Source organism: Zeugodacus cucurbitae, chromosome 2 (genome assembly GCF_028554725.1).
Source record: "Zeugodacus cucurbitae isolate PBARC_wt_2022May chromosome 2, idZeuCucr1.2, whole genome shotgun sequence".
NCBI lineage: Eukaryota > Metazoa > Arthropoda > Insecta > Diptera > Tephritidae > Zeugodacus > Zeugodacus cucurbitae.
This window is the reverse complement of record NC_071667.1, coordinates 27,475,085-27,491,318: the sequence shown is the minus strand read 5'-3', so window position 1 is coordinate 27,491,318 and position 16,234 is coordinate 27,475,085. Positions and strand designations below refer to the sequence as shown.

The 16,234-nt window shown below is 36.2% G+C and overlaps 1 protein-coding gene and 1 long non-coding RNA gene across 12 annotated transcripts in view; one reads left to right on the top strand and one right to left on the bottom strand.

Annotated features, from left to right (window-relative positions):
- LOC105213669 (dystrophin, isoforms A/C/F/G/H) overlaps positions 1 to 16,234 on the bottom strand; it is a 397,492-nt gene that overhangs the window by 11,598 nt on the left and 369,660 nt on the right. For all 11 annotated transcript variants that reach the window (XR_003752425.2, XR_003752426.2, XM_054232196.1 and 8 more), the window contains 8 exons: positions 4,088 to 4,347; positions 2,640 to 2,840; positions 2,301 to 2,434; positions 1,936 to 2,165; positions 1,719 to 1,847; positions 1,551 to 1,647; positions 1,198 to 1,328; positions 469 to 624 (listed from right to left, as the gene is read on the bottom strand). Coding sequence is in view for 9 of the 11 variants with exons in the window: in XM_054232196.1 (XP_054088171.1) it covers positions 469 to 624; positions 1,198 to 1,328; positions 1,551 to 1,647; positions 1,719 to 1,847; positions 1,936 to 2,165; positions 2,301 to 2,434; positions 2,640 to 2,840; positions 4,088 to 4,347 (1,338 nt within the window). In the remaining 2 variants the exon portion in view is untranslated. The remainder of the gene's footprint in view (positions 1 to 468; positions 625 to 1,197; positions 1,329 to 1,550; positions 1,648 to 1,718; positions 1,848 to 1,935; positions 2,166 to 2,300; positions 2,435 to 2,639; positions 2,841 to 4,087; positions 4,348 to 16,234) is intronic.
- Positions 533 to 6,535, top strand: LOC128922282 (uncharacterized). Its single transcript, XR_008471506.1, has 3 exons — positions 533 to 672; positions 4,108 to 4,742; positions 5,297 to 6,535. It is a non-coding gene; the product is annotated as an uncharacterized LOC128922282 (long non-coding RNA).

Below are 16,234 nucleotides of genomic sequence, written 5' to 3'. Positions count from 1 at the left end.
ATTTATCTCTGTCTCGATTACTGGCTTCATCTATGTCTTTATTTATTTTTATATATTTCAATTTATATTTTTTCTGTATCTTATTTAATGATAACTTTCGTTATCCGTTTCTCATCCCATAAAATCTTCATTTTATACACTTTATTGTTTTTTATCTTTATCTAAATCTTATTCACAGTTAAATTATCTTCATTTAACATTCATACATTGTTAAATCTTTTTATTAATATCTTGTTCGGATCGACAAATGATTCGTTGTTATCTTTATCTTTTTCTTTATCTAATCTTTGATTACTAAAATCTCTATCTACATTTAATTCGCTGTTATCTTTATCTTTATACATATATTATTGTCAGCTCTTTTCTCTAAATCTTATTCACACTAATGTTAACTTTATCTACCATTCACTCATTGTTATCTTCATCTACTTATGTATATTTCATTTAGCTCTTCGTTTTGCTACTTACCGTTGTGCAATACTCGTGCATGGGATGACTCAATTTGTGATTTTTGGCATTGCGTCCGAAGAAGAAACACTTTTGGCACATATCGAAATTGAAGCACTTGAGGCAGCGATAACGGAAACCAATTATCGGATACTCCTTGCAAATGTTACATTTTGCCTGTTGTCATCAATTCGCCAATTGCATGGTGGCCATTTTAATAAACAGGTGGGAAACAGTTATTTATGTGCGTAGTTGTGGTTACGATTGCGGCGGACGAAGGTGTTAGCCACGACAAAGCGACGAGTGGGTTACCGAGAAATGCAAATATTGGATTTAGTAACTGCTTGTGGCAAAGCCGTAGATATGTACATCATATGTATGTATAGGGGTGGGGACGAATATATGTAATAGGTGCGATATATTTATGTATGTGAGCGTTTCAGGCATAAGCTATAGTGAGGAGAATGAATATGAGGGGGGAATTTGAAGAATGTAAATGCGATGGGTGTTTGGCGAAAGAGCGCAGGAAGTACTGATGGCAGCTGTGGTGAACAGTGCAATAATTGCCGTTAAGTGAGTGAATACTGCCGCACTTGCTGGCTTAATGGGTTCACATGGCTGCGAGGACTGCAAGAATGTGGGAAGAAGACTTTTGTCGTAAGCGCCTTGCAGCGCCTTGGCACCATCAATTACGGGCGGACGCCTGTTGGGAGCAGGAAGTGTACAAACACAATGCAGAAACGCACTCACCTGATGTTTGGCCGTTTCGGCAGCTGCCAGACGATGTAGCACCGGCATCCATACTAAACTTTGCGGCTCGTGTTGCAACCAGCCGAGGAAGTGTGATTGTTCAATGGCAATTTCCTGATTGGCGTCAATGGCTGCGGCAGAGATGGAAAAGAGTTGCATAAAAAAATTGTTGTTTAATAGTCGGTGAAATTGAGTGGCTTGGAAATTGCGGAAAATTCATTTACAATGTAATTAATTAACGGTTAAATAGGCAAATATGTATTTTTATGATGGATTTTCGTGGTACAAGTGATCGGTTAATAGTTTTCATTAAGGGCGTTTAAGTAATTGAATTTTGCGTTGAAGGTGCTTACCTTCCTGCGAGATGCCAGCGCGCTCGAGGCAAGAGCGCACCGATGGTTCGATGTTGGAGCCGCCGAAAGCGGCTACTTCGCCCAGCTGGCGTGGTACCTGCGGGAGAAGAAATTTATGCAATTCAGTTTCATACGTGTCATATAAAACTGCCAACAACAACAACGCACCTGTATGCAATCGTGCAGCAGCAAACCCAATTTTCTTTGGTCGACTTTGCGCTCCGGGTCGGCAATCAAACGGAATAGGTAACGATACTTCTCCTCCAGATGACCCTTGCAGAGCAAAATCAAGCCAACCTGTGTGTGAGTGTGAGTACACAAACAAAAGCAAGCGAAAACATTAGTGCATAAAATGGGTGAAATATATACCGTTAAGCGCACTCACCTTAAAGCTCAGCACACGTATCTGTCCAGTGCGCTGCGAGTCGTAAACATTTAATATCCAATTTATGGCCAAATCCAGCATTAAAGTCAAGTCGATTTTATCGATTGTCACATAGAGCGAATGCAAGACGGTCGTCATGTCGGGTATATCGATGAGTTTGTCGTTTTGTGCGCGCAACGCATGACGATCGAACGATTCGATGGCAGTGGACATGGGTATGCGATCGAGCGCTATATTTTTGGGGTAAACAAAGTTGTAAAATTATTAAAATTATTGCGTGAATTGCTGTGCGGTCTCTACGCTGGTGGTCACGTGCTGCAGAGCAATTAGTTATTTTTGACTTCTTTTTCTTGTCGTCTACTCACCCAAACGTTTTTGCACAGCGCGTAATTTCATTGCTGTGCGATAGGCGGAGAAACGGATTTCGTTAAGATCAGCCAAACTCTTCATCAATTCAATCATTTCTGGATGATCCCAGTGCGTGGTCTCGCGTTCGTGACTGTTGAGGAGGGAAAGTGAAAAAAGACAGAGTTAAGTGAAAAGTTGTGAAAACAAGTAAAACTCATAAAATGTTTGGTTAGGTCTTTAACTTATGACCCCGATTGGGAAAAAAAAACTTGCCTAAAAAATATTTATAAGTGATAATAAATATATTAAGAAACATTTGAAATAATCTCCTTGAGCTCGGAACTTTTAATACTCACTCAATGTAGTAAGGCACATTGGCTGCTGTCGTTGCACGTTCCCAAGGTGGCTTTACGCTTTGTCCTAGGTTAGGTAATGGCCCAATTGTGCCACTATTCGATGTTGTACGCCCATCTTCGCCATTCTCCAAAGCTTGATTAGCACCAGCGTTGCAAAGTATCTTTTGCCGTTCATCCATTGCAATTTGTAGAAGTTTCATTCTGCAAGTATTGCAATAAAAAATGAGGTTAAAAAATATTTAACATTTTTTTTTAATTTTATTTAAACCATTTTTATAATGAAGTACTCTGGCTCATTGCACTAGAGACCAACATATTGTGGAGCTAATCTATATTATTATCTTATTTTCAAAGGAATTTAAATCGTATTAGATTCTACCGCTGTTTCCCAAATTGGAATTTAAACTGGGAAAGCTTTCTGTTTTCGGATGCTTTTGAACTCATCACGAATTTTCACATTTTATTTCTAATTCCACTGGTTCTCCTGGATGGCTAAAGAAGGAAGTGTGGAGATGATTCTACCTCATCATCTACAAAACAATTTCTACAACGAGCTTACGGTGGCCTTACCTCGTCGATGCCGATTAAAACCCTAAAGCTTGGCAAAGCTAAATTTTGAAAGGGACAAATATAATGCTAGAAGAAACGTACTGGTAGGTGACAAATGCTCTTCTAGTTCACCCCAGTCGCCTGCCATACAGCATTAAATCGCTAGAAGACTCAAAGGAACTTAATTCTCAATTGCTTAATTCTGAGTGAACAAACAAAATTCAAAAACACTTTAATAATAGCGGTTATACCATCAAAACCTTCTGACGACCCAGTCACTGAGAAATTGTTCACACCTTTGCCTCCAGGCGTTAGTCAATTAAGTATTAAGACATTCTGTTGGGGCTTGTAAATATTCGATATGTGATTTAAATAATAATCTGATTTTGAAAGGAAATCAAACTAGGGCTCACTTAGACAATTTTATAGGTTCCGATTGCCAAAAATTTATGATCTGGTAGCTCGGAGGATATTTTTGAAGAGCTTTAACGTACCGATCAACTGTGAAGGGTGAGTTGAGACAAAATGTATAGAATGTTAAAGCTAATTAAAAACCATACGAATGTACGATTATAAATGATCAATAGAAAGATATCAGCTGTTTTACTGACGTCATATTAGCGTAAGGTCATGACAGAGTGGTTTGATGTGCAGTCCCTTTGACAATTAGGATGCGTTAGACATTTTTTATTGAATTTCTTACAAGTTCCTTAGAAACTACAGCTTACATCATTCCTAAAAAAATTATTTTCTGAAAATCTGGCTTTCGCAAAAAAAAAAAACAAAAGATTTGAAAGTTTAAAAAATATTAAGATAGATAAAAAGAAACCAAAGCGCTCTAAATTAATAATTTATGACTTATTTTTTTATAAATTTGCCGACATTTATTTCGCACTCACCTTGTGTTCAAATCTTCCAGCCGTGATAGGCACACAGCGGGTACCAAAACTTGATTGGCGGTGAAGAATGCCTGCTGTTCGTTGCAATCGTCCAACAGCGCACCGGCGGTGGTCATTTTGTCGCGCAAGCGTTGCAAATGTTGAATCTGCTCAGTGGCCTCCTGTGCGGAAACGGGTGGTAACCATGATGTCTTCGTAGCTTCGGCCGAGGCGACGCGTGAACTCAAGTCCTCGAGCGTCTTTTGGAATTGACGCATTTTCTACAATGAAAAGGAATAGCACACAAATTTATTGAATGTTAAAATAAAAAATGCAATTATAAAGGGGAAAGTGAGTTGAGAGAGTTGCATTTTTATTAATTTACTATAAAAATTTTAAATAAAGAAATCTTTTGTTTTTATTTGGCAATTTGGTACGCTCATTTGATGGTATACATACATAGTTGATCATATGATTGCTCTTTTGTGCTCTTTTTATCCTTTTGAATTGACACATTTTAATTTAATGATGGAGTTGACATTTTAATGCCGTTACATTTCGCGTTTCCTTTCTTTTCGTTTTTTTTACTTTCGCTTGCAGTTGCCAATTCGTGAGAATTCGAATGCGTGTGAAATATGGGCAGATGAAAATCCGAAAGGATAATGAAGTGCAACGCGTAAGTTTTTATTCATTTAAGTAGTTAATTTCTCTCTTTTTCTTTACAGTTTAATTTGCAAATTGACACTGTCTTTTTGTGACTGCTTCATTTGCATCTCCTTAATGCATTGTGGCCATGAGTGTATTCACACACACTTAATTCATTTACTTATAATATATCCGTTTAGCGCATTTCACTCGCATTAATTCAATTGCAATTTTCATGTATTATTGTTGTTTTATATATATGTATACATACGCTAGATATAAAAATTCAGTGTTAAATGTCGGAGTACTCGCAAATGAGCATATACATGCTGTTAATACTTCGAGCAGTAAAGAAAAAATAATAATAAAAATATGCTTGAAAATCATTTAATATTGCACAATTTTATTGATGATTACAAATTAATGATTTACTCTTCAGATCTGTATTTTTGCATGATTTTTTCAATTCTATTCTTTTACATAAATGAGTAAATGCAATTGTTTGATTAACAATTATAGAACCAAATATATATGTAAATAATCTTTTGATTAAGAAATACAGAACTGATAAGGTGCATGCATCAGTTTCTTTGCAGAATATGGTCGGAAGAATGCACGCCTGACGATTGGAATCTCAGTGTACTCTGCCCAATCCATAAAAGGGAGATTCCGCAATCTGTGCCAATTACAGTGGGATAAGCTAAATATCGCCTATAAGGTTCTATCGAGCGTTCTGTGTGAAAGACTAAGGCCTACCGTTAACAAGCTGATTTGACTTTATCAGTGTTGCTTTAGACCTGGAAAATCCACAACTGATCACATATTTACCATGCGCAAAATCTTGGAGAAGACCCGTGAAAAGAGGATCGTTGAGCAACAGCGAAAGCTCCGTCATGATTGGGAAGGACCTCTCCGATCCCTTCGATACCAAACGGGGCTTCAGACAAGGTGACTCTCTATCGTGTAACTTCTTTAATTTGATACTGGAAAAAATAATACGAGCTGTAGAGCTAAATAGAGAAGGTACAATCTTCTATAAGAGTGTACAGCTGCTGGCGTACGCCTATGATATTGATATCATCGGAAGCAACAACCGCGCCATTTGTTCTGCGAATGGGTCTGGAGGTGAATGAGAACAAGACGAAATATCTCCTGTCATCAAACAAACAGCGCATTCGAGTCTTGGCTCCCACGTAACTGTTGACAGTCATAACTTCGAAGTCGTAGATAATTTCGTATACCTAGGAATCAGCATCAACAACACCAACAATGTCAGTCTCGAAATCCAGCGCAGAATCACTCTTGCCAATAGGTGCTACTTTGGACTGGATAGGCAATTGAAAAGTAAAGCTCTCTCTCGACGAACAAAAATCAAACTCCAAAGTGCTTCAAATTGCATCACGATATTTGCACTTTTAAGATCCAGATACAGCAGGATACCAGAAATACAATACATAAATAAATATATTTAAAACCTTTTGTTGGAAAAGTCCTTTCTTGTGTTAAATCTCTTTTTTACTTAAAGTAAGGTTTAAAGTTAGTTTGACGTGGAGTTATGGCAGGTAAAATCGTATTCGATATTTCCCCATAGTTCTTTGATGGAGCATAGGGCAAACTAACGAATAAGGCTCAACTAATTGTGTTTTACCAGCTCATGGCTGCAGTCTTATATGTGCTGTTTTATTTAAAATCTGGTTAGTTAACCACCGGTAATAATTCTCAACTTAAATAATTTGACAAATATATTTGGCTGGTCGTCGCTGATTATTGTGAATATTCAAAAAAATAGAACTTAAATTTTGTTTTGTATAACTACTGGTTAAGCATCCACTATATGGTCTCGTTAATAGATTGAAATTAACAACTAAAAATACTTAATATAAAAACAAAAGGATGAAGCAAATTTCCGAAAACGTGAGAGAAGTTATTGTTACCATAACATTGTGCCACTGAAAGTAAATTTGGGTTTCATGGACTTTCATATATTATGGTGGTCGTTAAAACTCAAATATATGATACTTTATCGGTCTCTCATAATTTATAATGCCAGATTTTAATAAGGGAATAGAAGACTATTGGAACATGTCGCAAATTGTCGCTTGTTCAAGGCTGAAGTGCACACGAGAATTTGAACTCAATAAACCCTTGGCAATTGAAATTAACATGGGACATGTGCTTTTGACCGTTCTATAATATTAGCCGACTTTTAGGGTTTTAAATGTGGCATATGCCAGTGCAATGCAAACAGAAAGGCAGCCAGTGTAAGGTGGAAGGAAGGCTGTGCTGTTGGAGCTGCAAGGGCCCTGATTTCCACTATTGTTATTGGTGTGCCATTGTATGGCAACAATGCAATGCCCGCATGTTGGGCCAATACAAACATGCGGCTAAGGAAATGTGTAATTATGGCTGACGCCGCAGACATTTGCTTACTTCAATTTGCGTCTTCCCTTCCCACAGCCACTGCGCAGCGCATATTTGCCAGCCATTTATCTATGTACATACTATGTAAATAGGGATATGTTGGCGTTGCAGCGAGCGTAATTAAGTAATTCCTTTATTGCGATATTCTTTCCGGGCGCACTGCAGGCGCTGCAAAAGCGCAAAAGAAAGTGACGCACAGAAACTGACATTAGCATAATGCAACCGCATGACGGTGGCGCAACAAAGGCCTGTCAAAGGCCGGGAAGGATATGGAAAATATGGAGCATTATAGCAGGAAACAAAGCCAAAGTTGTGCGGTAAGCAGGCAATGGCAGCGAATAATGCGCAGCCGAGGAAGTCGAAAAGCTGCAAAGTATTGTCAAAGGCGACACGAATTCGCGACGCAACTTAAATGCAAAATAAATGAGCTCAACGACAGGAAGATGATGGCGAAACCAGCAATCGCTGTCTCGTTTAGCAAATGAATATTAGTGCGCTGTTGGCTGCCAAATTAGCTAAGTTCTAACCACAGCCAGTGTCTGGCTTCCCATTTTTGTCCCATGCCACAAATCGAGTAATTATTTGCATTTCGCATTCTTTGGGGTTTCGTTTGTTTCATGGGAAACATTTCATGATAAAAAGAGAGATAAAGAAGTTTTCTTGAATTTTTCAAAAGTTATCACACACTCTCTTCAAAATTGAAATAAAATTCTGAAGCTTTAGAGTAATATATTACCACAGTGTCTAGGAAAGGGTTTCATATCAATAGAACAGAAAGATATATGAGAAAACTACTCAAGAGTATAGTTCAGAAAGGCCACTATAATACTAGTTTAGAATTAGAACTAGTGGAAAGTCAGAGAACTATATTGGAGCTAGAACTAAAAGAATCTATAATGTGGAATAAGTAGATCATAAAAACATAAGATATGAGATCACAGTTAAAGACTAGCAGTTTATAGATTAGTACAATCTTCAAGACAGAAGTTCATGTCATATGAACAGAAATTCAGTTGCAATTTAGAGATACCTAAACCGATTAATAAATTAGTATATTTTCGATATGATAAAAACGTATTCAAAAATTTAGACTCAACTACACTAAAGTGTGATCCGTTTCGAGGTTCCCTACTTTTATAAAGAAAATAAACAGAAAATTCAAATTTAATGGGGCATCGTTCGGAGGAACATTCTTTGGCGAAAACCGAAAACAGATAAAGTGCCAAACTAAGCCATAAATAAAGCTATGGAAATAAAATTTGGTATGAAGGATCGCACTATGAAGGGGCATATTTGGATGTAATTTTTTTGGGGAGGTAGACGTGGCCCCGCCCCCAAATAGGTTTTTTGTACATATCTCGGAAACTAATAGAGCTATATAAACCAAACTTTCTGCAGTCGTTTTTTTAGTCACTTCTTAATACAGTCCAAAAATGAAATCAATCGGATAATAACCACGCCCACCTCCCATACAAAGGTTAGGTTGAAAATTACTAAAAGTGGGTTAACCTACTAATGAAAAACGTCAGAAACACCAAATTTCATATAAGAAATGGCAGATGGAAGCTGCACTCAGATTTTTTTACAAAATGGAAAACGGGCGTGGCGTCGCCCACTTATGGGTCAAAGACCATATCTCAGGAAGTACTCAACCTCAGGAACTTGCAATGAAACTTGGTTTGTAATAGTTTCCTTACATCCCAATGATATGTTGTGAAAATAGGCCAAATCGCTTCATAACCACGCCTACTTCCTATATACCAGAACTTTGAAGACGATCTGAATCGTTTACTTTACAATATATAAAGTAAGCACTAGTGAAGATATCGGTGCAGAACTGTGCACAAATACTATGTTAATAGTGCGGCAGCCACATTCTAAAAATCGCCGAAATCGGACCATAGGTTTTTAAGGCCCCATATATCGAACACGAGGACCTCGGCGCTTCTAACCTAATATTATGTTTTCCAACTTTCAATGGACTTTATACAATATATATGACGAATATGTGGGTCAAATTGTGTATTATAAATAAAGTTAAATAAATAAATTGCGAGAGTATAAAATGTTCGGTTACCCCCGAACTTAGCCCTTCCTTACTTGTTTAAAGATTGTCTCTTTCAAATGTTGGACGCAGTTACGTCTCAAGTGGTCAATACGTTGAGCCAAAATATTCCATGACTTGTTCGATCATTTCGACTGATAACTGGCGAATGACACGCATGATGTTTAGCCGCGAGTACAAACACTTACAGTCATAATTAACCACCGCAGATAGTTTCTACGGTTAGACGAGACTAAGTATCTGGAAAGTGCTGTGAATTTTTTTACGGTCGAGGATTGCCTAGTTGTCATCATTAACCAAAATGACTGGGGTAATGTTTACTACCGCAACAATAACAACAGCTGCTGCTTTACGCGCGTTGTTAAGAGTAAGTTTTATGAAGAAAGGGAATGCATATAATAGGTTTCCAGAGGAGGAAGAAGAAGCAGGTGCCGATGTAACCTAAACGAGGTTAATATCTGTTCATTTATAAGGATAAATACCTTCGATCTACTAGATGAACGACTTCGAATCGAAATATTTCGACTTAGCAGGTAGGATCTATACCATAATATACCGTTCGGAATAGTCTCAACTATCTTAAAATTAATTAATTATGAAATATGGAAAGATTTAAAATGTTTGGCAGATGTATTCAATCGAACTAAGTGTCGTTTTTACTTGCATGATTAGTGAAATTGATTAACATCTTAATTGAGTTAACTTCCTCTTTCGCAATTTCTCGTTTTTTGTTTTAGCTCTCAGGTATTTTTGAGCCTTGAATCTTGATTTTTCATTCTACTCAAATCCAATTCCATTATGGTTTCTAGTGGATTTTCCTTTCCTCCACATGCTCCCTGTAGACAAAAATTATTTAACTGTATGTATGTATTTACAACCGTAGCTTTCGCATAAGAATATCTGGTTTGAGAATTTTAATCACCGTGAACAGCAAGGAGCGGTAACATGAAGTGAATGGCATTTAGTAGGAAAATTATGGAGAAGGAAAGAGTGCGAGAAGGAGGTGCAAAGGAAGGGAGGCAGGGAGCAAAAAACAAATAACTGAGTGAGAAATAAAAACGTTGTCTACATGTTCAGCAATATTTTTGTTGTTTCTTTCCTTGAGTGGAAAATATGCATGCGTGTCGTGAGTAGAAAAAAGTGTTAAACAAGTGAATGAAAAAATTGGAAAAGTGGAAACTGCAACATTGTGCAATTTAATATCCTCGTGTAATTGTTAAACCTTGCAAGCGGCGAATAAGAGTGGAAGATATTAAGCAGTGTTTTCTGATGTTTTTTCCATATATACATGCATACGAGTATGTATAGGACCAACCATGAATTTAGAAAAAAAGCCCACTTTGAGCCATAGAGCTTTAGTGAAAGCTTTAAAAGTAATGAATGCAAAGCAAAGAGTGAGGCAAAAATATAAGAATTGGATAGCACGAGTTGGTGTTTGCTGTTGTTGCACGGATTATCGATATTCTTGTAAAAGGTAAATGCGTTAATCCGTCCGGCCAAAGGAAGCGGTAAATATGTAAGTATTTATTGCGAAGCATAAGCTCAGGCGCAAACACCTCTAAGGCTTCGATAATTGAAGCCCTCTTTGTTAGAGGCAAGGTCGAACACGAGCCAACGCTTTGTGGACTTAAAAACGTAAAGAGGCACATGGAACGGTAAATTACGACTGCTGAACAAAAGTCTCAAATAACGGATTAAAATACGAAAAAATGAAAACACCGTTAACGCATTCAAAGCGCCTTCAATTTGGCGCAAAATATAAATGCAAAAAACATTAAGAGTGCAAATAAAAAATACAAAAAAGTAACGCCGAGTGTCCGTTGCAAGGGCAAACTTTATTACAGACCACAAAAGCGGAAAAAAGTGAACACAAATATATTTTATTTTCGTTTTGAAAATTAATTCTACATAAATGTGCTTAAATACTTTGGCGCACTTTTTTACGTTTTTTGCACAACAAAGTCGCCCTAATTTGCAGCTGCATTTTAAATGTTAAATTTAACACTTATACGCCCCAGCACCCGATCATCGCTGACCTGCCAGTAAGGCACATGGGCAACACTCGCTGTGCGATGTGGAAGGGAGCGAACGCAATATTTCCTTTATTTTTTTTCTGTTTCTGACAGCTTTTTGTTTTGGTCTCGTTGGATTGATGCGAAAATGTAGGTTAAATCAAATGAGTGAGTGTAGATTGGCCACAAAAGCACAGTTCGGCGGCAGCAAAACTTTTGCCTAATGAAAATGTTGCACAAATGCTAATAAAACTGGCAAAAGCGGCAAAAATGTGATGCAAATACGAGTGAAAATCATTTGCAGTTTTCATGTTCAACTGAAAATGGAAAATTGTGGTAACGGCAAATGAACATATTGACTTAAATGTACTTGGACAATGTAATATTTGTATGTAATTAAGAAAATTTTCTGAACTTTCAATGGAAGGTCTTCTGTATTTAAATTTGAAGGTATTTATGAAATGCAAGCTTTCTTAATTGAGTCAATTAATTATGATTGTTACACAATTTACTAATTGACTATATTAATGGGCAGTTTGAAAATACTATTTGGATATTGAATGCAATTCGATTCCTCTATTATGTTTTAAACCTAGTCTTATAGTTATATATATAGCAAACCAAAAGAGCGAGAGATTGTTATTAATTTAACATCTAATTGATTTCAATTTACCGTACTGGAGTCAATTAACTAATTAGTATTTACATGATAATATATCTGAAAGCCATCCTACGGAATTCCAAATTCCATCAAATGAAGACATGACCGAACTTATTGTTTTATTGTAATGCTAAAAGTTAGCAAGATAGTGCTTTTCAAAATATTTGTTTATTGTTTTTTTAACTGCCTTAAATTCGATTCTATGTTAAGATATTATACATTTAGATCAAATATCATAAATTAAAGAAATTTAACACTAATTACTTAGTATAATTTGAGTATTTGATGAGACTATTTACATCTTAATTGCCTCCGCTAATTGCTCAATTTGAGAATGGTATAGTCTATGATCAAAGAAGTTAGTTAAGATATAAATTGTGTCATTAAATTTGCTGTTCACAAAAAGTCTTGAAGATTCAGCAGGTATGATACATTGTGCCCTTCAACGGGACATTGAAATATTAGACCCAGATTATTGTTATGCCACTCTCATTATATAGATATAAATAGTCATTATATAGATTATTAGGTATAAATATATTGTACATCGGTTGCATAAGTGGTCTTTGGGGCGTAGTACCGTGGGGTCTTTACATTTTTGCGGATGTTGCAAGAAAAAGTCAAAAGTTGATGATGATGAAGGAATGTAGGTACCCTATTAGTGGTCTAGTACCTATTCCTGTATGAAGTATCTTCCCGTTCTTGCTTCATTCCAAAGTATTTTTGACTCGGTGCATAAACAAAACATTGCCTCAACTGAAATAATTATGACATATGTATGTACTTCAAAATATAAAAAACCTTTAACCATAACCTCAAAACACATACAACTATTTAAGTACACATGAAGTAACCTTATATTTCGAAATTGTGGTTATGTGTAGCAACCTGCAACATTTTGCATATGAAATTTGGTGACAGTTTTGCCAGTCACGTATACTGAGTATTACGTGCATGAAAACATTATAAACTATGAAAGTTAATAATTTCTGAAATAATGATAAAATACTTACACACACATAATCATATACACACCAGTTAATTAAATTCTTGCTGGCACAGTAAGTATCTTAAGTATTTATGTATATCAATGAGTATACAATCCCAGCGGGTTAAATATAATATTATATTTGACTTCCCATATTCAACGCTTTATATAGAAAACATACAGCAAGGAAAACCAATTGATATTTTATGAATACACTGAGTACTTAAAATTGAACTTTAAATGAAAAGCTGTAGCTGTCAACTGACAGCTGTTATTTGGTTAGGTAAGGTAAAGGCTCGCATTATTTAGGCGTAATACTCTTAGATATTGCTGATTCTGTATGATTCTACTTTAAGGAATATATCCTTTTATAGATAAAAGAAAGTTGTATGTAAGTGCAATATGAATTCTTCTTCTAAATATGTAACGATATTTTAGGACAAAATCTTTCATTTGCAAGAGCTATATTGTTGAAAACATTGTCATATTATTTTTCTAGATTTCTAAAGATGAGAGATAGAAGACTCATAGAGGTTCTTCTAAATATTTAAAGGTATTTCAGACCAAAGTGTTTCATTTGCAAGACTTAATGAGCTTGTTGAAAGCTAAATACTCATAGATATTTCATACCACCAAAGGAGTGAGAAATGGACGGATTTTATACTTTCAATGAAAAAGAAGAGTATACTCAATTTTATTAGGGTATTAGAGTAGAGTAAAATGGCAAAAGTGTTTTGTCTTTATCGTTATTAAAAATAATAGACGTTGGCGTTTTTGTGACAACAAGTTTTTAGGGGTAAACATTAACAATGTCGTTAGTATGTAGATTGTGTGAATCCAAGTACGCTATGCAGAGTTATTCAGCTTTGATCTCAAACAGAACGAGGTTGAGCAAAAATGGAAGAATAAAGAAAAAGGGGACAAAAGAAATAAGGAAAATTAGGAAAATATTATGCTTCACATATTCAGTCAACACTAGACCATATGATTTCCAAGCAGTAACAGATTTTCCGAAATATTTTCTGAGGTCTAAACAGAAACAGTTCTATTGGGATGAATTTACTTTCTGTTTTCACTCTCTTATATTGATTCTCATTAGTAAAGGTACAAGGAATGCATATTTTCGCACCGGTTTCGTATTGTATGTATGTATTAAAGCTTGTCTAAGTACATATTTACGGTTGATGTCCGGTGTTGAAGCTTATTACTGCTGTAATATCCCTACTGGTCATCTGGTCAAATGTAACATTCGTTACTAATTAATGTGACACAGCGGCGAAGAGGACATCCTCTCGACATTGCATCCTCTCGACTAAGCACGTTGTGCTGAGTGTGTCACATAAATAATTAAGCAAGGCAGAAAGAGCAGCAACAAATGTGAAATATCAAAAGCTGTGCTAATTCTTTGAAGCTTAGTATATACATATTGATATTTGTATGTATTATTCACATGTATGTATGTCGAAGAGTGTGTGCCTTTACAGATTTCAGTGTCAACCAATCATAGTATCACAGTTGCTGCTACTCAAATTTGTTGAAATTAGTTAGAAATATTTGTTGCAACATTGTTGAGTGCAGCAATTTAAAATGTCCTTCCCAATTGGTTTGCGCACACACACGAGCGAGCAGCATTAGCGTGAGTGTGAGCGTTTGTGTGTCATGCTTGCAGTTGGCAAGGAATTCATGCATTTGTTTGCAATTTTAATAAAGTTGTATCATTAACTGCTGGCAAATTGTGCGTGCAACAGTGAGCTTTTGCGTGAAGGGATTTGCATTCACTCTCACACAGGCAAGCACACGCACAAAGAGTTGCGCTCAGGGCAACCACTGCAATTTACATAATTACCCGTTGAGGAAGGGTGGGAATGTCAAAGGTTACGGCGGCTTGAATTGTTGGTTAAGCGCGCGCTGAGAATTCGCCACACTGGCGCTGTTGACAATGAACGGTGACAGTGGCAATGACAGCCACCGCTTGACAGTTGTCATTTGTGTTGTTGCATATTTTTGCACAAATGGCAAACAGACAGACACGCAAACATTTCGTTGACTTTTGGCTGTTGGCTGACGATGCAGAGCACATGCTTGCAGTAGTATATATAATATGTCATACGAATATATGTATAAATATTTACATAGTCATTATATATATATATATATATGCCAACTTGTTTGAAGAGTATGTAGCTACTTGTTGTATTGTGTTGCGGGTTATTGTGTTTTCATAAATTTCGTTATTAAATAAGCTTGTCAGAACTTGAGTGCTTGACTTTTGTTGGTGTGGTCCTTGGTTGTAGTTGTTGTTGTGCTCATATTAATACTCGGAATTTATATGAGTAAATAATTTTTGTATGCTACAGTTGTCATAATAAATGTCAAAGCGGGAACACGAGATGAGCATGTGTCGTTGTATATGTTTTGAGAATGGTTGCGAAAAGAGATTTCAAGAAATGTTCAAAATGTTATAAAACGAAGTCCAAAACCTACACGGAGGCTTTATTATTTTTTACTTTTTTAATAATTTTTTTATTTCTTGCATTGAATAGCGCTCATCGTCAGTTCTAAAGTGAGTTTGGCTTTTTGTACATAATAATAGAATGAACAAGTAAGGAAGGGCTAAGTTGGGGTGTCACCGAACATTTTATACTCTCGCAATTTATTTATTTAAATTTATTAATATAACAAACAATTTGACTCACATATTCGGCATATATATGGTGTACATTGAAAATTTGAAAAGTATAATATTAAGTATATGGGAGATAGATAAAGTTATGACCTGATTTCACTCATTGTCTTCACTAGTACTAGCTTTATACATTGTAAAGTAAACTATTCAGACCAACTGTGTGATCCGATTTGGACTATTTTCACAACATATCATTTGGAAGCTGCGAAGATTTTATGAATCGAATTTCATTGAAATTGGTCGAGTAGTTTCGGAGATATGGTTTTTGACCCATAAGTGAGCGGCACCACGCCCATTTAAAATTTTGTATACCATTTTGAGTGCAGCACTTCTGTACCATCTTTATAATGAAATTTAAGGCTTCTGATGGATCCTGATGATTCCTTACTGAATTAAAGCATTTTTAGTAGTTTTCAACATAATCTTTGTATGGGAGGTGGGCGTGATTATAATAAGATTTTCGCCATTTTTGGACTGTATAAGGTAGTACCGAAAAGAAATGACTGTAGAAAGTTTCCTTTATATAGCTCTAGTACTTTACGAGATATGTACAACAAACTTAGTAAGGGGCGGGGCCACGCCCACTTATCCAAACAAAGTACATCCACGTATGCCCCATCACAGTGCTATCCTTCATACCAAATTTTACTTCAGTAGCTTAATGTATGGCTTAGTTATAGCTTTTAAGTG